The 21,404-nt window shown below is 37.5% G+C and overlaps 2 protein-coding genes across 2 annotated transcripts; one reads left to right on the top strand and one right to left on the bottom strand.

Annotated features, from left to right (window-relative positions):
* Positions 1 to 90: 90 nt before the first annotated feature.
* LOC109045792 (probable ATP-dependent RNA helicase DDX31) lies at positions 91 to 17,125 on the top strand. Its single transcript, XM_042724051.1, has 21 exons — positions 91 to 232; positions 374 to 510; positions 640 to 956; positions 1,051 to 1,126; positions 1,216 to 1,259; positions 1,331 to 1,401; positions 1,631 to 1,695; positions 2,379 to 2,423; positions 2,543 to 2,584; positions 2,687 to 2,751; positions 3,344 to 3,464; positions 4,038 to 4,143; positions 4,454 to 4,668; positions 5,385 to 5,552; positions 7,185 to 7,244; positions 8,444 to 8,494; positions 8,634 to 8,773; positions 9,228 to 9,312; positions 9,838 to 9,949; positions 10,376 to 10,571; positions 15,825 to 17,125. Exons 1-21 carry the CDS (start codon positions 160 to 162, stop codon positions 15,970 to 15,972), a joined length of 2,337 nt encoding a protein of 778 aa, XP_042579985.1. The 5' UTR covers positions 91 to 159; the 3' UTR covers positions 15,973 to 17,125.
* Positions 16,942 to 21,203, bottom strand: LOC109045793 (barH-like 1 homeobox protein). Its single transcript, XM_042724053.1, has 3 exons — positions 20,228 to 21,203; positions 19,081 to 19,303; positions 16,942 to 18,063 (listed from the first exon to the last, which is right to left on the bottom strand). Exons 1-3 carry the CDS (start codon positions 20,622 to 20,624, stop codon positions 17,784 to 17,786), a joined length of 900 nt encoding a protein of 299 aa, XP_042579987.1. The 5' UTR covers positions 20,625 to 21,203; the 3' UTR covers positions 16,942 to 17,783.
* Positions 21,204 to 21,404: the final 201 nt, after the last annotated feature.

Genomic DNA, 21,404 nt, shown 5'->3' on the forward strand with positions numbered 1-21,404 from the left:
AGTATTAAAGAAAACAGTTATTGAAAATGTTTACACTTTCAAAAACAAGCAACTCCAAACAACTTCACATAATTAGCAGCAGAACATGAACTTCGAGTCAAAAAAAAAAAAAAAAAAAAAAGCGGCGGGACTTTTATTTTGGTAACGTCATACCCGGAAATGTCCCCACGTTGTGGTGGACGGAGGAAAAACACGTGTGGAACTTCACTTCATATATTTACAGCTGTTTATGGTGTGTTTTACTGTTTTAAAGTGAATATCACTTGTAAACATACATTCCCGACATTCAAACGAAGGATAATGAGCCATTTATCATCTTGTGAGTAGTCTGACGTGTCTGTTGGAGTGAAGTATAGTTATTTTGCTACTACAGGCGTTATAACAGGCGTTTATAGCCTGCTTACTATCATGGCTGAGGACGCGCTGATGATCAACATCTCCTCAGCTCCGGAAAAGTTTAACAAAAAGACAAATCGAAGACCTCTGTCAACAGCAGAGAAATGGGCACAGGTAAGTCAGTCCTGCTCCCTATGTTGCTGTCATTTTCATTGCACACTGATGTACCGTTACTCTGGTTTACACACAAGTTTTTTTTAAGCCTGATTCTAAAGTGCTGTACCTTTTGTGTTGATGTTAAAGAAAAAGCGAGAATCAAAGAGGAAGACTGTCTTTGAGCCACAGGAGAGCAGTGCTTCCAAACAGAGGAAGATTAATCAAACTGGTCAACAGCACACACACAAGCAAAAGCCGCAAACCCCCAGAAGCCCATCTCAGAGGAGTAATAATAGAGACACAGAGGAGAACGCGGACCAGGGTGAAAACTCTGCCGCAAAGTCCCCATCAAAGGTGAAAACATTTCCAAAGAAAGCTCCCGAAGAGCATGGAGACCATGGCAGACCATTTATCAAAACATCGTCTCTCTTCAGAAACAACCCAGAGATCCCTGATGTCCTCAGGTAGATGCAACACATTTGAGCTTGTGTGAATGGACTGGGGTCTTTCTCAAAATTGGCCTTTACGTGCAATTTACTTGTCCTTTTTTTCTCCCAGTCCTGCTGTAAATCAAGTAAAGGAGAAAGTCTTCACCAGCAACATGTTTGAAGAACTCAATCTACATCCTCATCTGGTACGAACAAACCTCAATATCACTTAACTAAAAATTGCTTCTGCTGTCTTCAGTTATACATTTCTCTCCTCATCTAAACCATTTTACAGGTGGCAACGCTCCATAAGGTGTTGAATGTGACCAGCATGACGAGGTACTGTAGCTTCGTCTTACCTTTTATTGTCCACGTCTTTGCATTTTTCTCATGTTCATCTGTGTTTTTAGTGTCCAGAAGAAAACCATACCACTGTTGTTGTCTGGTAAAGATGCTGTCGTGCGCTCCCAGACTGGATCAGGTGGGATTCCTGCCATGTTTCATGCAAATAAAATATAATCAAATATTGAATGGTCAGATTGTTATTTATATTGTTTACAAAAAAATCCCTATGTAGTAGTAACTCTAATATGTTAAATATAGAAATCGCTAGAGTGTTTAAGTTAGATGTTGCAAAGAAGGAAAAATGAACAAAAACAAAACTTTAAAAGATTTGATTATTTATCATTTTTCTTACATTTTTCCTGCAGGAAAAACACTGGCTTATGGTATTCCAGTGGTTCAGTTCTTACAAGGGATGCAGCCTAAAGTGAAGGCAAGTCAGCCTAAATGTCTAAAACAACACGCTCAATATCAAGACTTTACAGACTGAACACATAATCATTTTCGTTTTATGTTTTACTCATTTATAGTTGGCTTAAGGTTAGGGCTGCACGATTAATCGCATGCATTTGTCATGCGTGTCTCATCAGTAAAGCCGGTTCCGTGATTAGCGGTAAATATCCGTCACCTGTTTTCAAATGCACCGGGAGTTCATACACAGAGCCGTAGTTCGCTGACAAGCTACGCAATATCGTGTTCATAATCGAATGCGATTAATCTCAATTATGAACAGAATATTGCGTAGCTTGTCAGTGAACTATGGCTCTGTGTATTAACTGCCGCTCCCGTTTGAAAACAGGTGACAGACATTTACCGCTAATCACGGAACCGGCTTTACTGATGATACACGCATGACAAATGCATGCGATTAATCGTGCAGCCCTACTTAAGGTAGTACTTTTTTTTCTTTATATTTTTATTTTAAATGGTTGTCATTTATTGATTATGTGTGGAGAAATTGGGGTCATTAGCAGTCAGACATTCAACAATGTACTGTATTATAATAAACATTCAAATAAATTGATAAAATTAATTTGGAGTCAGAAGTAATGTAGCTAATGCACCTTTATGTGCATCAACGTTTGACGTCTTAAATTAAGTATAATATTTTTTCAGAGATCAGACGGGCCTTTGGCTGTTGTGATTGTTCCAACCAGAGAGGTATTGTATTAAATGATAGAAAACCATCATCATTTTCTGATTTATCTTATAGTATATTCCACTTATATGTACCCTTGTTTATTCCTTCCAACACTGATCTGTTTCCGGTTGTCCTTCAGCTTGCCCTGCAGAGCTTTCAGATGTTTCAGAAGCTTCTAAAAGTGAGGATTTGCACTTTTGCTAAATTATTGTTCCGTATTAACATAATGGAACCACAACATTTTCAGTCTTTAAAAGTGACTCATTGTATTTATTCCTTCCAGCCTTTCACCTGGATTGTGCCTGGAGTTCTGATGGGAGGAGAGAAAAGAAAAGCAGAAAAAGCCAGGTTAACAGCACACACAGCCACACAAAATACATGCATCTACTGCAAGTGGTTTGAATTAGATTTCTGTGGATTATTCATATGTATACTACATTACAGATCCATTTCGAATAGATTACAGAATCACTGCAAATACACTATAGTTTATCAGCTTTGAGTCGGTAAGATTTTTTTAAAAGAAATGCGTTAAAAAGATGCGTTAAATTGATCGAAAGTGACCGCAAAGACATTTAGAATTTTATAAAACATTTCTATTTCAGATAAATATTGTTCTTTAAACTTTAGATTCATCAAAGAACCCTGAAAACATATGTCAGTTTCTGGAGTAATGGCTGCTGAAACTTCAATTTGTCATATCAGGAATAAATAACATTTTGATACATGCTTAAATAGAAACAGTTATTTTAAATTGTAATGTTTTTACTGTATTTTTGATCAAATAAATGCAGCCTTGTTGAGTGTAAGAGACTCCTGTCAGAAACATTAAAATCTTACAGACTCCACACTTTTAACAGTAGTGTATAGTTCATTCTGCATTATCACTTCAGTCTGGTGTGTTTTCCTATGTTTTTGCTTGTCTTTGTCTTGAATTCAGACTGAGGAAGGGCATTAATGTTCTGATCTCGACTCCAGGCCGACTGGTGGACCACATAAAGAACACTCTAAGTATTGCTTTTAGCGCTGTGCGCTGGCTCATTCTGGATGAAGCCGACAGGTCAGTTTGTTTGCTGATTTGAGACATTGATGTAGAAAAAATGTAGAATTATCATTAATTAAAATAAAAAATTATATTTATGATTTTTATCAGTACCATTATTGTTATTTGTATGTTTTTTTGCATAGTGATTGCTGCTTAAGAAAATGTTATATCATTGTAAATGATGTATTGAAATGATACTGTTAATGTTGCCATGAATATAGTCATTGTTGCTGATATGGCATTAAAACATAAATAAACAAATTGTTTGCTGATTTGAACTGAGAATGAAATGGTGTGGTTTACATTAGGGCTGTAGCGAACAACAAATTTGTTAACCTTTAATCTGCTAATTGTTTATTTATTAATTGGATATTATACTACTATTCTACAGTACTACTCAAATTAAAATGTCTTCTTTTTTTCTACTTTAAAGTGTAATTCATCAGTTCACATTGGGAAATTCCTGAATAATTGATGAAGAAATTTGGTGTTGATCATTTTGGTTTTACTTTAGTAGTTTTGTAATAGTAATTTGAAGCTGTATCAGTGTTATGTGTAGTTACGATTAGTTCATCTATGCTGTTTTGAAACTCTGGATTTGGGCTTTGAGAAAGATCTGACTGTGATTCTGAATGCTCTGAATGCCACTGGACTTGCCAGGCAGAATGTGCTGCTTTCAGCCACGCTCACCGAGGGTAAGCTCATCGTCCGCTCACTACCACAGTTCAGAGTGTGTTCAGAGTGTGTCTGGATGTAAAGTGAGACAGACTATTGGAGGTACTGTACTGGCTTTATTCTAGTGGAAACAGACTAGGATGAACTGACAGGAGTTTTTGTCTCTCAAGTCCAGTCTTTCTCTTCTTTGCATGACAGAACAGGTTTTTTATCCCATTGAAAACTGAAACTATCGAGCCTCTTATAACACCTTCCAATTTTCGTAGTGCTAGCTTACAATCTACATAGGTGTGCAACCGTTTATGCTGATCCTGTTCTCTTCACGTCCAGGACTGTCCCGATTAGCCAGTATCAGTATGAAGGAGCCCGTGACTATCCATGTGTCAGAGGGGAGTGAGGAGACAGTTGAAGCGTGTCCCCAGGCGGCCCCTCAGGCTCTGTCAGACAGCTATGTGGTGCCTGAGAGGCTGCAGCAGCACGTTGTGGTGGTGCCCAGCAAACTCCACCTGGTCTGTTTGGCTGCCTTTATTCTGGCCAAATGCAAGGTACAGAACACCATATGTTAAAGCCCAATTATTAACGCTCAGTGGTATTGTTGTGTTACGCTGTAGATCACCTCAAGTCATTTCAGTTTGGCCTGGTAAATTATTTAAGCATTTTATAATTACCAAATATGGGAAGAAAAAAGCTGGTAAGTTTTCCATTTTAAAATGTATTTTATTCCAGTGAGGTTTTCACCAGCCATTACTCTAGTCTTCAGTGTCATGTGATCCTTCAGAAATCATTTTAATATGCTGATTTGGTGCTCAAGAAATATTATAAATGTCTTCACTGTCACTTTTGATCATTTTCATGCATCCTTGTTGAAGAAAAGTAACACTTTGGTATAGGGACCAATTCTCTCTATTAACTAGTTGCTTATTAGTATGCCTATTATTAACATATTGGCTGTTCATTAGTACTTATAAAGCACATATTCTGCATGAAGATATTCTACATCCTTAATCCTACATTAACTTAACCACTACCTTACTAACTATTCATAAGCAGCAAATTAGGAGTTCATTGAGGCAAAAGTCATAGTTAATAATGAGCATTGGACCTTAAAATCAAGTGTGACTCAATTACCAAAATATTTTAACTGATAACCAACGATTTTATTACTGCTTGAGCTTACTGTAACAAAGAAAGTGATTTGCTCATGTTACATGCACAGAAGCTGTCACTGGACTTCAGTATTTTATTGTGTTTTTGTACATAGTTTGAGCAGCGGCAGAAGCTGATTGTTTTTATATCCAGCTGTGAGGCTGTGGAATTTCTGCTTACTCTCTTTACTGCAATCCTCTGTGAGAAGCCCAGCACCACATCAACCAAACATACCTCAGCATCCCTTAACTTCTACAGGCTTCACGGCAACATGAGACAAGAGGTGAGACATTATGTGTCAAGTCCAGTTATAATGATTGTCAAGGTTTTGTTCACAGAATGCAGTTTAATTTAATTAGACCAACCACTCCCTCACAGGACACAGGATTTAATTGTTTGTTTTTTGGTCCCTACATAATTCCCATTCTTCCATTTCAGGCATTTTATAGTTTTGATGTCTTAACTATTATTCTGTAATCTGAAAAATAGTAACGATAAAGAATGATTATATATAGGGAATTAATACTGTGCAATATTACAAAGATTTAAAATAATTATTTTCTATTTTAATATATTTTGACATTTTATTCCTGTGAATGCAAAGCTAGATATTCAGCTTCCATTATTCCAGTCTTCAGTGTCTTCCAGTCTTCAAAATTCTGAAAAGACTTTAACAAAAAAACATAGTTATATAAGTTTGATATTTAATGTATATAAATTAAAAAAATTATTTTGTATTTATATACATGGCCAGCTAGTGTGCATCTGTCCTATATAGCCTCACTTTTGTTATTCAGTCAGCAATTAAATATTCAGATTTTTAATACAGTAGGCATCATGTACTTGCCGACTTTATAAAAAGTTACAGAAAAAAAAATGGTCTGAGAATCACATTCTACCAGTCTTTCAAGTCATTCCAAATACAGCAAAATCACACAGAAACGCGTATCTTATTGCTAGATGTGTGACAACTGAACACAATGTGTGTTCTAAAATGGAATCAAAATATCAAACATGTTTGATATCCTCTGACTGAATGGAGTCATAGCCTGAAGGTAAAAAATCTTGAATCTGTGACCATCATACTCCATGCTATTTTCTGTTAAATCTGTCAGCTCAAAGCTGCAGAATGCCTTTAACTTTGGGCAACCAGCATCGACTGCTCCAGACTGTAAATTCATGCAAAAGTCATGTAGTGTATTCCAGACTACAACAACACATTATTAATGGAGACCATGCGTTTATTCTGCTAAAATCACCATGTCTCTTAAAAGCATCCAGAATCACTAGCAACAGAATAATGACACTAGGTTAGACCATCATGGTCTGGTTGACCGGTGGGGTCCTCCGGCCCTCGGCCAGCTGGCGTTCAGGCAACAACAGCAGTCGGTGCCCTGTGGCAGTGTCAGGGGAACGGCATCCTGCCACTGTCCAGCCTGCACCCTCACCCCCACATAAATGGAGCTGCCGTGGGTCGCCCATATGGCACTGGAAGGGCAGGGGACTCTGAAGTCTCTTGGTCAGATGTATGAGAGAGCAGGTCTGGGTGTGGTGCTGGCCTGTAGTGTTATGGATGGGTTTGGTAATGGGACAACACAGGCTGAGCTCTGGACGTCTCTTCGATGAGGAGAGCTGCAGGAGACGGGCAGCTGTTCCAGCACACAACAGATTGTGCTCCATGCAAAAAAAAAGAGAGGAGCTGTCGGACATCCCATCTTCAGATGGGCTCTCATCCGTGTTTCTGCCTAATCTTTCGTTCTGATATAAATGCAGATAATTCTTTTGCTGAATTATTGTCTCATATAACTTTGTAATTAAAGATAAAGCTCAAGTGTTTCTCTTTTATACAGTGTTTGGCCACCTTAAAAACATAACGGCAACTATTTTGTGGGCTTACCTGTCTCTTTCCCTTTAGGAGCGCACTGAAGTCTTCCAGGAGTTCTCTCAGTGTAAAACCGGCATTCTGCTGTGCACGGTAAGTCATTCAAATTAGGGCCATTTGTATGGTAACTGATCATTATCAGTTGTCCAAAGGTTAAAATATTATAAACACATTTATAATTAACGCATTCAGTTACTATGTTATATGGAAAAAAAGTGTCTAATAATAATTATTATTATTTTTATAAAATTTACGTCTAATTATAAAATGAAGACAGAAATATATTACTGTTTTAAATTACAACTGTACTGCGAAATAAATTAATATTTGATATTATAGTACTATTATAGTAGTTGCAGTGCAAATTACAGTACTGATATTTTCGTCTTGTTCTTCATTTTCAGTAGTTCAAATCTTCAACCTTTTATTTTAGCTATATCACGATTATCATGCAATCCCAATTCATTAACTTGAACTTTATATTGGATATAATTAATTATTAGCTTTTAATTAACTTGTGAACCCCCTTTGAGGAAACTCTTAAAATAAAAGTGTTCTTTTAAAATAAACATTTGTTAAATGACTCATAAATGCATTGATCTAATGATGTAGCTCACGTTACATCACAGTCAGTTGATAAAAAAGTTTTAATGGACAGGTGTGCGAGTCCCTTTCCTCCACCTCCTCTTCTTCCATCTTGCCACTTTGCAGAAGGGCTCCTGGAGTAATGAGTGCTTCTATTCCTGTTGACAGCCTGGCATGGCATTGTGTTGGTCTCCATCTGTACCAGCTCCAGACACCTCAACTGAGAGTTTAGGCTAGTTGAGGTTGAGAGCTGGAGTTAAGTTTGAAAATTGTCCAAAAAATAAAATATTGTGTGGCATAGTGGTTCAAGCTCAGGGCTGGTAGCTGTAAGGAAGTAGAATCAGTCACGCAAGGAGGGAGCTGTAAATATCAATCTTGCTTCAAAATCAAAATAGCATAGTGTGACAGTAGATTTGTAAAATATACATTAAAATATAAAGTAATTTTATGTGCTTTTATCATGAATATATAGTTTTAGTAATTTCAGTATATAAAAACATACACAAAAATTGCCTAGGCAACTAACTGAAATAAGTTTACTTTTTCCATCTTTTATTTCAATAACTGAAAATAAATTCTAGTAGTTTTAGTTGACAATAACGCTGGTTATACATTTCCCCAATTCACTCCTTTTTTTTTTTTTTTTTAGTTAATGAAGTCTGCTTCAGTTAATATTTAAATATTTTTGTTGTTTATTTTCTCCTTAGGATGTGGCTGCACGTGGATTGGATCTGCCTCAGGTTACATGGATTGTTCAGGTTAGGTTTCTTAATTTGTAAAATCTCATAATTGCACATTGCTAGTGCAATGAACACTTTAACCAGTTTGGTTACTATTACTGAACTGTTCAAATTTCTTTCTTTTTTTTTTTAAATGAATATCATCTCTCTGTTGTAGTATAACCCTCCTGTTTCCGCTGTGGAGTATGTTCATCGTGTGGGCCGAACAGCACGAATTGGAGCTCAGGGCAGCAGCCTGCTCTTCCTCACCCCTTCTGAGATGGCTTTTGTGGATGTGCTAGCCAATCACAACATCAGGTGTGCACCCTGGCGTCTCATCTATATCACATTTACTTATCATTTCAATGAACACAGCAGTAGGGGAATGTAGGGCAGGTCCTGTCTGATGTGTGGATGAAGTCCAATCCCTGACACTGTGATTAAAGATTGTCAAACCGGTCTCTGTTACAAAGCCCACAATATAACATTCAAAAGCTGGACTGATGACTCTGTGCTGAGAGAAGACACACACTCTCAGTCTCTCTGTGTGAGAGCAGAATCTGTTCTGCTGGCACATGGACTATGATATTTGGCTCACGTTACAGTTTACAGGACTAAAGAATGATCAAAAGGAGTTTGGTAGGGTTAGCAGGGCTCGATAACGTTGAGCTAAACTATCTAAACCAGACAGCTTGCAATCAGGAAAATGTTGGTGCAATTTATTTATTTATTGTGTAATATATTTATGTATAATATCCATCTACACCCTCAGTTTGTCCGAAATGAAGATGGAGGACATCTTGGCCAATCTGATGAAGGATGAGCGATTCAAAGGCAGAGGGAAATGGGACAGTAAGGTAACTTCTGACATCTAAGACTTAAAAACAGTCAAAGAGTCAATGTTGATTTGTTGGACTGTGCATAACTGTTATAACTTTTCTATCTTGGTTGAAGATCGCATGTGGTTGAAAATGCAGATCTAGAGAACAGCTGTGGGAGAAGAATGGCTTTTTCTTTATCTCTTTTTTTCCCCCCTCTCTCTCAACAATGAGAGCCGTCTGACAACAATGAGTGAATGTTTCTGCCAGCGCTCAGTCAGTCCTAATCCTGATTTAATGTCCTTTTCGGCTGGTTGTAATCCTCACCCATGACACCCCCCTTGTTAGCAGCCTCATTTGAGGGTCAGAGGTCATTGATGGGGAGGGGAGGTGTCATTAGTTTGTGTAACCAGTAACGGTTATGCGATGCTGTTGGTTTTTATTGGCTTTTATTATAATAAAATGTGTTTTTTTTTTTTTGCATAATTTCTAGAATACAATGAATTCATATTACTCAGATTTTGTTTACCTTTGATGTTTGTCTCTTTGTACATGACTGTACAGAGATCAGCTGCTGCTTTTGAGCAGGAGGTACGAGAGAGAGCCACGGTTTTACAGACTGACTTTGAGAATTATGTTCATGCCAATAACGAGTCTCTGCAAACAGCGAAGTGCGGTAAGCCAAAAAACGAATTATCATTTAGGGTTGCTGTGTTAAACTAATATTTTGTTCTACAGTTTTGCAGCCCATCTACATTTTCATTGCTTAAAAGAAATTTAGCTAAATAGCTAAGTTCAGATATTTGAGGGTTTTATTTATAGTTTACAACCATTTAACCTCTAAATCATAATTGTTATTTCGCTTGGTATTGCAATTGTGATTATTTGTATCAATAAAATATTTTAATAAATACAACAATAAAGTATTGAGTGTAAAATATTTTATTTGTAAACAGTTGAATAATAATAACGTAAAATCAATTAATTAAAATAAAGCAATATTATTAACGTTAAAATATGGTTTAAAATCCTTTATTGCCAGTGAAAGTGCTTGGAAAAGTCTGCTATGTGGGCTGTAACTTTTTTTTTTTTGGTCCTGTAGCACTGCAGTCTTTCCTGAGAGCATACACCACATACCCCTCCAGTCTGAAACACATCTTCCACATCCGCAGCCTGCACCTGGGCCACGCTGCTAAGAGCTTTGGCCTGAGGGACGCACCCCAGGGCCTGGGCAGCTCCATAACCACTAATCCTGCCAACAGCAAAGACTCCAAGAAGGGCAAAGACAAAGCCAAGAGGTACTGCAAGTTTTCAGCAATTGGACAGTAATTTATGAATCTGTCAAACAGTTTGCGCTGCCAGATAGTATGATCTAGTTCTGCTTTTAGATAAATGAAGCCATGTTCTGTTTGATTGTACACTTCTCTTTGTGGCTTCTGTAACATCTTTAGGGTTTTTTCCTCATACGGTTTGAAACTGTGAGAGTAAAAGGAAGTGTTCTGATTAGCTCAATGTCATATACACCACCATTCAAATCTTTGGGGTCAGTGCAGTTTTTTTTTTAAAGAAAGTAGTTAATACTTTTTTCAGCAAGGATGCATTAAATTGATCAAAATTTACAGTAAAGTCATTTATAATATTATAAAAGATTTCAGTTTCAAATAAATCCTGTTCTTTTTAACTTTATTTATCGAATCCTGGCTAAAAATGTTTTTGTTTCCAGAAAAACATTAAACAGCACTGTTGTGAACGCTTCAAATCAGCATATTAGAATGATTTCTGTGACACTGAAGACTGGAGTAATGGCTGCTGAAAATTCAGCTTTGCCATCACAGGAATCAATTACATTTTAAATACATTAAAATCCATTAAAATAGAAAACTTCTTTTAAATTGTAGGATTATTTCAGTGTTAATATTTTTACTGTATTTTTGATCAAATAAATGCTGTTTTGGTGAGCATAAAAGACTTCTTTTAAAATCATTAACAAAAAAATCTTACCAACCCCAAACTTTTGAACAGTAGCGCATCCCAGAATTTCAAAACAGAAGTTCATTATTATGGACAGAATTGGGAATGCAGCTCATTATTTGACTTTAAGCTGTCATACCAAAATTTTCGCAGTTGATACAGATAGATTCTCTATATGCGTTTTATCAAATTATACTATTAAATACTAATTTGATTTAATTAAAACAAGAATATTCTATTAAGCAAACATTACAAGTCATTTAAAACTGTTTAATTAATAAACTACAAAATGAAACAAATACTTGATCTGCTTATCTCAGATCAAGATGTTTCAAAAAGCCACTACAAAACCAGATTGAGTTAGTAGACTGTAGAAAGAATGTGAATTGTTTAATTTTTTATTTCAGTATCAACTAGGTACTGAAGTACCAGTGCTTTTGACACTTCTAAGCAAGACTCAATCTGGTGTTTAGCAAAACACAGCCTGTGTGAAACCACCAAAATCCTTTATTGCTTTTGTAAGATGCATCCACTTATCTAGTGTCACTTCTTGAAGAAAAGTGAGGAGAAATGCGGCCTTTTTGTAGGACACTGAATTAGTGTAAATATCATCACGGCTGACCTGAAAATTGCCAGCATGGCTGCACTGGAGAAAAGCCCACAGCTCACACACACTCTTGGCAGCTGTGAGTCGTTCACTGTAGCAGAGCTCTTCAGGGTCAAAAAGGACTAGTCAAGTCCTGCCTTTACCAGCTGCAAGTTTTACCTTTCACCTCTGACACACTGACCCCTCTTGTTTTCCCTTGTGTGATGCAGTAGCAGCATTACTCCTAAAGTATATCAGTTAGGTCGTCCTTTATAAAGAGCTGTTTTTCTTGCTTTCTATACAGACTATACTCTTGTCCCAAAAACTGGTTCACTTAATCTGATAGCAGTCCTTGGCACAAGTAAGTGTAATTTTTGACTGCAGACGGGAATGGTGATGATTGATTATGTACTGATGATGATATAACCAGTACATCGCAGTATGGTTGTTAGGCCACTAACTATAAGGTCTGGCCAGTGCTTAACACTGCAGGGTTATTAGTGGTCATTTCCCACAGGATTGAATGTGGCGCTGCAAGCGTGGGGTCTGGTTAGCAAAGGCCATGTCCAGACTAGCCCTCACGCATGGATGTGTTGGTATAGGCCTTTCTTTGTGTGGTCAGATTCTTCATAGTACACTTAATTAAACCGGGCCAGAGCCAAAGAACGTCATTACTGTCACATAGTGAGGAGCTTTATCTGTATCCATGCGTTTAAATAAAGAATCTTGACATATGGGCCTCTCCTCTAGTGTTCAGCACGTGTTTCATAGCTGACCCGCACATGCAGTGATCACAGTTCTCTTGTCAGACCAGAACTGTCATTTGAAAATTTCTGTTATTGTGAATGTATTCTGCTGTATTTTACTTCCCTCTCTTTCATCCCACCTTCAGTTCTTCAGTGTGCCTTTGAGATAAAGGCTCAAAAGCTCCTGTGTTGTCTCTGTGCTGTAAATGGGGTGTCAGGTACAGTTTGGTAAAATCTGATGTTAAAGTTGCTTTACTCTAGGTTAGTGACACATTAAATTTAACTGAGTTGCATCGTTTTATTTCAGAGTGGAAAACAGACTCCCGGTAGTCGTTCTTTACACAAGATCTTTCTCCATTGTTGAAGGCCGCTGTGGGTGTAGTAGCTACTTTCATTATAGAATGCTTTATATGTAAAACTATTAGGCAAAGTTGCAATGTCTGAATCGTGAAGAAATTACACTTATGACCCCCCCCACACACACACACCCACCCAACCATGAAGTCAATCAAATAGATTCACAAAACGACCACAAACTTGCTCATGGTGAATATGACTCACTCCATTAATGTCAGTGAATCATTGAGAATGGTTACTGACTTCACAACTGACTTCCTCAAAGAACCACAAGTCATTATTGTGCATGTCTGCTTAAAAACTTCTTCTGTGATTTAATTTACTTTAGAGACTTACATCAGTCTGTTTACTGATACTGTCCATATGACATTGTGTAAATAAGGATACATACACCCAAAAACCAATCATTTTATTATTTGTTATAAATATTTGAATTTGAATATCGTTTTTTTAATACCATTATTAATTTATAGACAATATACCTGAATTTTAAAGTTGCTTTTAATTTAGAACTGATACTCTATAATGAATTAATAATAATATTCTTAAACTGTTTTATAGCATTTTTTTTTTTTTTTTACTTTTAATGCATAAATATAGTTTATTATAGTTTATAGTATATAGACTGTGGCAAATATAGTTTATATAATATTTAAATATTTATAACAAACAAATATAATTGGTTATCGTTTAACATACGAGAACCAAACACATGGCACAAATTGATACTTTATTCAACTACAAAAGCTACCTAGTTCTAAATAACTTAAATCTTTGTAGTCTTTATACTAAAGCATCTTGTCATCACAATGAAGATCAGTGACTGTAACCATCTTTATCGAGTGATTTTGTAATTTGTCAGCTTAAAAAAAAATAAAAGTCATTTGGTTTAAATTTCTTTTTATTTGTTTGAAGCTCTGCTCATCTTAGCCATTTCAGAATTTTATATTAAATAGTTTTGTGGCTTCGTTTGTACATGTACACATCTTTAGTGTACTGTTGAGTTTTGTCTAGTGACACATGCTGGCTCAGACACTATAGGGAGAAGCATGTGTCTAACCACTAGTAATTGGCAGGGTGACCTGCAGCAGGACCTGTGAATGAAACCCGTGGAGCGGGACAATAGGTCAGTCCCCGAGGAGCTGCCCCAGAGCAGCCGTAACGCACTCACACTCTCCCTCCACTGCCCAGACAACAGACAACACCCGTAATGAACTTATCAGCCGTCATAGCTGACAGCTGACATCTATATTTACCAGCCATCGCTCAGTATAGAATATTCATGCAGCACTATGCTGATACCACTTAACTGATCAGTGCTTTGGCCCTATTAACATTTACTATTCCCATCTTATAAATTGTGTGTGTGACATCGCTGTGTTGTACTGTGCTGTACTGCGGTCTCAGTCGAGTCTCGCTGTCCTGTCAGGAGAGACTTCATTACAGCAGACTGTGGTGTACACTGTCCATGTCCAGACAAGATTTCTCTAATGAGCAGATCACACCAATATAAACATAGACACACACTTATGGACACGCGACACAACAACAAAGACCTCTGGTACACGGGAGAGGGGCCATTACTGGCAACCAAAAATACACACACCCACACCAATCCCTCTGAGAGTTTAATTCTATTTTTTCTTTTTGGAGGATGTTGTATTAATATTTTATAGTTAATATATTTATTTAATAATATATACAATATGGAGAATATAGGTTATTGTGCGTGATCAATATTTGATCAAAATTCTTATATTGTGAAATTATTCATTTTCAATAATATAATTTAAAACGACTGTTTTCTATTTTAATATTTTAAGATGTAATTTATTGTTGTGCTGACAAAGCTGAATTTTCAGCAGTCTTCAGTGTCTCATGATCCTTCAGAAATCATTCTAATATGCTTTTGGACAATTTCTTGCATCCTTGCTCAAAACTATTAATTAAATGTAAATATTTTATTATCTTTTTTCTAATCATCATAAATGACTAGAAAACGTGTGGACAAGTCACAGAGATTCATTGGTCAGAAAGTTTTGAGGACCTTGTGTCTAGATATGGATTTCCCATAGGATGTACGTTTTGTCATTCTTTGGTCGGTCTTTCTAATCTGACTGTTAAAGCGAAATAGTTTTGAGCATGTTAGTTATGTACATGCCATTGTATTATTTGTGTGCCCAGGTGCTTTGCTTAATCTCATTTCAATTTGTAGCTCTGCTTGAAGATCTCCCTCTGTACAATCTTTACTACCGAGGAGAACTTAGATCAGATTTTAATCTCACCTAGCTGACGAATCACTTCTGCTGAGGCATATATCTTGTTTGACATGTCTGTCAGTATGTGTAAATACAGTGACCTTCTATACTGTATATAATATACCATCTTCATGTATATCTACATGCTTCTTACCCCCTGTAGGGGTCCCTGTAGAGCGCTCAGGGACCAAAAGAACAATAACTGCTGTCTCATAGCCGCTCTAAGCCCCGGGGGTAGAGTGTGTCGTGTGTCACCATGAGGTAGGTGCGTGTGTATTGGATCCTTAAGCAGCCCCATGGGGGCAAAGCACCGCTTCATACTCCAGAGTTATTGATTAGATAAACAGTCACTAGTTTTACATCAGGCCCCCGCTGCTGTCTACGAGCCTTTTATTGACGACAGTGGGAAATTTGTTCAGCCGGTCTCAAGCCAACCTACTGCTTCTCTTTATAGGATAAATCTCAGATTAGTGCTTCGGGATGCTTTAATCATTCAGAGGAATTCACACAGTTCCTCTTTATCATTGTGGTTAAGATGTTGATTTCTGCCCCTTTTCCTTATTCTGTATTGGTTTTGGGAGGAAATGCTTTTTAAATGCACATGAGTGATAAGTTTATTTAAATGTTTTTCAGGCCTCCCAAGAAACTCACGGCGAAAGAGCGAGTGTCAAATCTAATGCGCTCAGAGTATCTCAGTGGGATAGATGGAGAATCCAAGTCTAAGAAGAAGAGGAAAAAGAAGAAAGGTCAAGAAGAGGAAGAGCAATCTACCACAGCATAAAGCAGAAGACTTTCTGAGAGATCCGAGGCTCTTTTAATGCTGAGGTCAGAGTCCTTGCAGCCAGGTGGATTCTCAGGGTTGAACACACAGGTGTTTCTATACAGAGTGACATTTTTTTTTTTTACCTGTAACAAAGCACAAACGGTCAGCAGTGTGGTCTGAAAACCTGCTTTTGCCATCTGCGTCAAAAAAAAAAAAAAACTTTGATGCGATTGGTAAAATAGACTTAACAGAGTGAAGTGCATATGGAATGTTTTATTGCTCAGTCTGTTCACCTGTGAATTTATTATAAATGTGGTGCCATAAATATCACTTTTTAAGCAATGTGATTTACAGAATGTTGTAATACAGTCACTGAATTTTATATAAAAGTGAATTGTATTTAATACATGTGTTTGTTTATTTTAATCGGATTTTGGGCTCTCCACAGGATTGAATCCAAACGTTTTGGCGCCTTTCATGTTGTACACAAGGTTATGAGAACACCGCATAAAAATAGCCTTTGTTAAAAGCCTTTTAGCTCTTTTCCCTGGCTTGGTCAGGTAAACGGGTGGATATGTATGGAGGCTTACGCTGACCAGCTGTCCAAGCGTTGAGTCTGACTCTGCCGGTCACCAGCTGCTGCCTTTTGGCCGAGTCTTCGCTGCGAGCGCTAAAAGAAATTTGACCGGAATATTACGTTTCACGGTCGCTTTATTAGCGTAAAAGCCGCTTGTAAAAATTTGATTGGTCTGTAATAATGAAACGCCTATTATGATTGGTCAATTAAACCCACACAACAAACCACTTACCAAAATACGCTGGTTTCGATGTGTGTGCGCTTCTCTGTACGAAGCTTTTGTATAGAGAGCTCACAAAAGGTTTCCTCTGGCAGTAATGCATATGCTTATGTAAATTAAAAACGTAAATATTGATGTGAATGCAGAGGGATGGGAAACCAAGTCACAAACTGAGCGCAGGAAACAGACGGAAAGGATTTTGTTTTTATTGCGTACTTCGTTCACGGGCTGTTGGTTTGATGTCCAGCTGTAAAAATGACATTTTTGCTTATTTTAAAGCTCATTATATGCACCATATATTCACAACTAATATACAAAAACTGTTTGACCAAGAGAATGTTTAAGAATAAAGTACTTCTGCCATATGTGACAAATTCACAGTCTTTATTTAGAAAAGTATTTTGGCGTCTGCTGAACCGGGTTGTAAACTACCCATGAACACAACACAATTTCCACAAAAACGGATTCGTTGTCTGAACAGGTTTAAGTGCCATAGTAGGCTCATTTTTGCGCTGATCTGTGCATTTCATTAGAAAAACGGTTTAACTTGTGAAACAGCCGCACAGCACTACCACCACCATCACATTAATCGGTGACAAAGTACATTTGCTATAATTACATTTGTTAGTTATTATTAGCGTTGTTTAAGTTTAATTATTTTTGTTCTTACAATGCATTTTTATCAACAACAAAAAATCCACAATTGTATTGCATATGGTTCAGTTGAATTGTGTGGGGTTTTTTTTAGGATGTTTATTTTGGTTTGCTTGCTTCATAATTTTGTGTAAATAAACACGCCATTTCTTAGGGGAAAAGCAACTTCTTTCAGAAAACAGTCAGGAGATTCACGAGGTGATGGAACCTCGTCAGATTATTTTCTGATTACTACTTCTGCACGGTAAAGTTTAATAAATAGTTAACATCATTTGAAAAGTCTATTATTGCGCGTGTGTATGTTCAGTATACATGGGTATTGTCCAAGCGCAACCCTGTCGTTCCTGAGGTTGGAGTTTTTTGTCAGGTTGGATCAGTTCATCGCGGCGTGTGTCGCGGTATGACTCCTGGGAGAGACGCTGGGTCTCCGCCGCCCTGAAGACCGTGCAGGAGGATCCTCGGGACCAGAGGCCGCTGGAGCGGTGGTGGAGGCGCGGACGGCCCTCTGTACAGATACAACCCTGGTCCCGGGTCGAGGTTAGACACCAAACTTTGAGGGTAAAAATAGGGTGATGGGAACATTCTTTGTAGAGCTGAGTAATTCCCTGCTTCCGCGAGGAGCTCCAGTCCAACTGCTGTCTGCCTTTTCCACTTCGTTCTGTTTGAAACAAAGAGCTTCATTCATTTGCAATATAATGTTCATGTTTTCTTTATATATAAATATGATTTTTAAATGAATTAAATTGTTCGAAATGATCTCGGAGTCTAGAATGTGTTTTATTATTATTACTGTTGTTGTTGTTAAAAATACATATATTTTTTTTTAATAATCTTGTCCATCTAATCAAAGTGTGGCGTAACTAACATGCAGGAAGCCATTTTGTTGTCATGTGACACTAAACCATAAAACAAAGACGACCCCTTTAGGTGTATCAATGTCTTAAAGTTTTTAGTGTTTTTATTTATTTATTTTTTTTCTCATAATTTGACATTTTTAAGAAAATGAACGATTTGCCCAGATCAAATAAAGTAACCCTAACCTCGTGATTCAAAAATGTTTAAAAATTCAATGTGCAAGGTGAATTTAAGTAGGGCAGGCTACTTTTTTCTGGAAAGGGGTATGCTTTTCAAAAATGCCTTTAAACAACATAAATAAAATTATAAATATTTGCTTTTTCCAACATCGCCTTAATGCAGCCAGAGCTATAAATATTTAAATAATAATAATAAACTACAACAAATAGGCTATTTGGCGCTTCATGGAAAGTTTTTGTTCGTCGAGGATGAATCCGTGTAATATCCTGTAGTACACTCATCCGTCAAATTGTCACTCAGCAAAGAGCCATTTCAGATAAATAATTAATAATTTTGGCAATTGTTTAATTACTACCCGGAAGCTAAATTATTGATACACGATGCGGTAATTTATTATTTATGATTAAATGTGTTGGAGTCGTGGTGTGCGTGGTTGTAAAGGCTATATGCACAACTTTTTCTCATTTTTGGTTTACGGCATGAAAGAAAAAAACACAACCAATTTTTTTACAGAATAATACTGCTATGGTAATATTTCAGAAATATAAATCCTGTAAATTTAAAACGCCTGCATAATAGCTGCTAGTCAGTTGCATCTTTGACAGTGTGCAGAAGTAGGCTATATGATGTTTGCATTCACCTGCGGTTTTGGTACCATGTTTTGACCTGTGTGTCGGTGAGGTTGAGGGACGCTGCCAGCTCCATCCTGTCCTGCACGCTGAGGTACTTCTGACGCTCGAAGCTGCGCTCTAGCTGCGCCAGCTGGTGATCAGAGAACGCAGTGCGCGCTTTCCGAGGCTTCTTCAGCCGGGAGCTGGAGCTGTCTCTACTGCTGGAGATTTCGCGATCAGCTTCGTCTTTCACTGAAAACGCCATGCACATATTTATACCATAAGCATTTGTCATTATGACAGAATTGCCATTTCTTACTAGAGCTCATTCACATTTGTTATATTCCCTTTCCCATTAGTAAATTCCATTAATAATTTCCATTATTTAAAATGCCTGTGGTTTAGACATGCGTTTAAACAACACTGGACACTTAATAATATTAATTTGTTGTCATTTTGCATTAAATCATTTTAAAAACAGCTCAGTTGAGCTGCAATGAGAACTGAAGACTCCCAAAAGCGGCTTGTCATTATGTTACACATCTAATCATCAGATGGACAAATTCAGAGCCAAAATTAAGCTATTTAATGACACACATTTATTGCCAGTTAGTTGTGAGCAAACAGGCTCTCTCAGTTGATTGAACCTGAATCAGGACATTTGATTTGGGTTTGAAACCATTATACATTTTGACTAAAATGACCTTCAAAACGGGGATTAGATTTTATTTAGATACCATATGTTTCGATTGCAAATACATTTAACGATTAATTACATTGCACTGCGTTATAGGAAGGAATAGAAAGAAAACGAAAATATGATCATAAAAATATAAATAATTCGATTATTTTTTTTTTTTTGACAAAAGACAGTATTTTTTTACTTATTTTGTGATCTCTTAGAAAAGCCACCGTTTTCGGACTGATTTCTTATTTTAGATCTCGATTTGAAACATTAAAAAATACATTTACATATTTATCTTGATTAGTAAGTTTTACCTAATTTCTTAGGAATTCTGCAAAACGGCGTGTGACCATATATGAATTTGAACTTAATCTAAAAATAAAATTTTAAAGTAATAATATAATAATAATAATTTAACAGTGTTTGCATTGTAAATCTTTTGAGTAGGCTATATTTTGCTTTATAAAAAAAGCAAGCTTAGTGTGTCTCACCCCTGTATTCACTGTCCGAGGACGAATTGCTGTGAAGTTTGTCCATGCAGTCTTCATTATCTTGTGCTGACTGTCCCGTGCTGGAATAAGGAGCACAGGCAGCCAGGGGTTTGCAGTCCGCAAGTATGTCTCTGATCAAGAACGAGGACGTGACCGTTCGCGGCTGCTGGGATATTTGTAAAGGAGAGTCCAGCCCGAGGGCGCGAGCGTGTCTTTGCACCGCGTCTTCCACCGAGGTCCGTCTCGGGGAGGGAGGCGACGAACAGCCGCTGTCCAGATCCGACCGCGGGCTCAACTCCGCTGGAGACCTGCACTCCCCCTTTGACATACACGGGCTGGTCGGTCTGTGAGAAAGTATAGACTCGATCCCAAAGCTCGACCCGTTTGATACCTCCATCGCGAGACAAATCGATATCAAATGTGCATTTGTCCTTTCAGACACTGGTTTCGATGATACAGCGAAAATTGATAGATTTACAACTGTAAATTTAGATTATAATTCTGGCCATTTAAAGTCCGCTAAACTCCTTTAGATCTTGTCCCAAGGAAAAAAAGGTCCTATATTTTTAAGTTGTTTTTACCAGATCCTTCTTCTGTCGTTGACTGCACGTCAGTTTTGTTTAATTTGTTGTCGCACAGTCCCTCAAAAGCAAATCCGTGAAGTGCAGCGGTCAGTTTCAGCACCAAGGACAGGTACAACTACACAAGAACAGCACTCATAACTCTATTCATTAGCTTGGAAACTTATCTGGCTTTCTAGAGACACAACTACAACCTTGCTAAGCCCCAGATCTTCTGACCTAAACTCGATGTTGATGTGTAAAGTTCTAGTCCAGGTCTGCAAGGACTGAACCTGTGGAACAGAGTATAAACACAGGCAGTGATCTCCACGACCTGAAAATGACACCCTCAAGGAAACAGCCAATAACGGAGGAGGAACAAGCTTTTAAAGGTGTCCATTCCGCGTTTGTCCCCAGCGCCACGTCGTTATTGGTTAAAGGGTGTTTTTTGGGGGGTGATGATCACGTATGTGTTGTGGGAGGGAGAGAAAGATAGTTAACCCTCCCTCTTTTCTTCTAAATAAATCGCAGACACGTAATACGTGACATGTGGATCATGCACAAGGTGCTAGATTTTACATTCACCACTTTATCACTGTTTCCTTTTTTCCTCTTTC

This window comes from Cyprinus carpio, chromosome B5 (genome assembly GCF_018340385.1).
Source record: "Cyprinus carpio isolate SPL01 chromosome B5, ASM1834038v1, whole genome shotgun sequence".
In the NCBI taxonomy this organism is placed as follows: Eukaryota; Metazoa; Chordata; class Actinopteri; order Cypriniformes; family Cyprinidae; genus Cyprinus; species Cyprinus carpio.

What these genes read in the sequence shown, in the direction of transcription:
- LOC109045792 (XM_042724051.1), top strand. Translation starts at nt 160, where the DNA reads ATGTCCCCACGTTGTGGTGGACGGAGGAAAAACACGTGTGGAACTTCA. An exon ending in TATATTTACAGCTGTTTATG is followed by an intron (nt 233 to 373) that starts GTGTGTTTTACT and finishes TTGCTACTACAG; the next exon opens with GCGTTATAACAGGCGTTTAT. An exon ending in CTAGCCAATCACAACATCAG is followed by an intron (nt 8,774 to 9,227) that starts GTGTGCACCCTG and finishes CTACACCCTCAG; the next exon opens with TTTGTCCGAAATGAAGATGG.
- LOC109045793 (XM_042724053.1), bottom strand. Translation starts at nt 20,624, where the DNA reads ATGGAGGTATCAAACGGGTCGAGCTTTGGGATCGAGTCTATACTTTCT. An exon ending in CTCGGACAGTGAATACAGGG is followed by an intron (nt 19,304 to 20,227) that starts GTGAGACACACT and finishes TGGCGTTTTCAG; the next exon opens with TGAAAGACGAAGCTGATCGC. An exon ending in ACATGGTACCAAAACCGCAG is followed by an intron (nt 18,064 to 19,080) that starts GTGAATGCAAAC and finishes TGTTTCAAACAG; the next exon opens with AACGAAGTGGAAAAGGCAGA.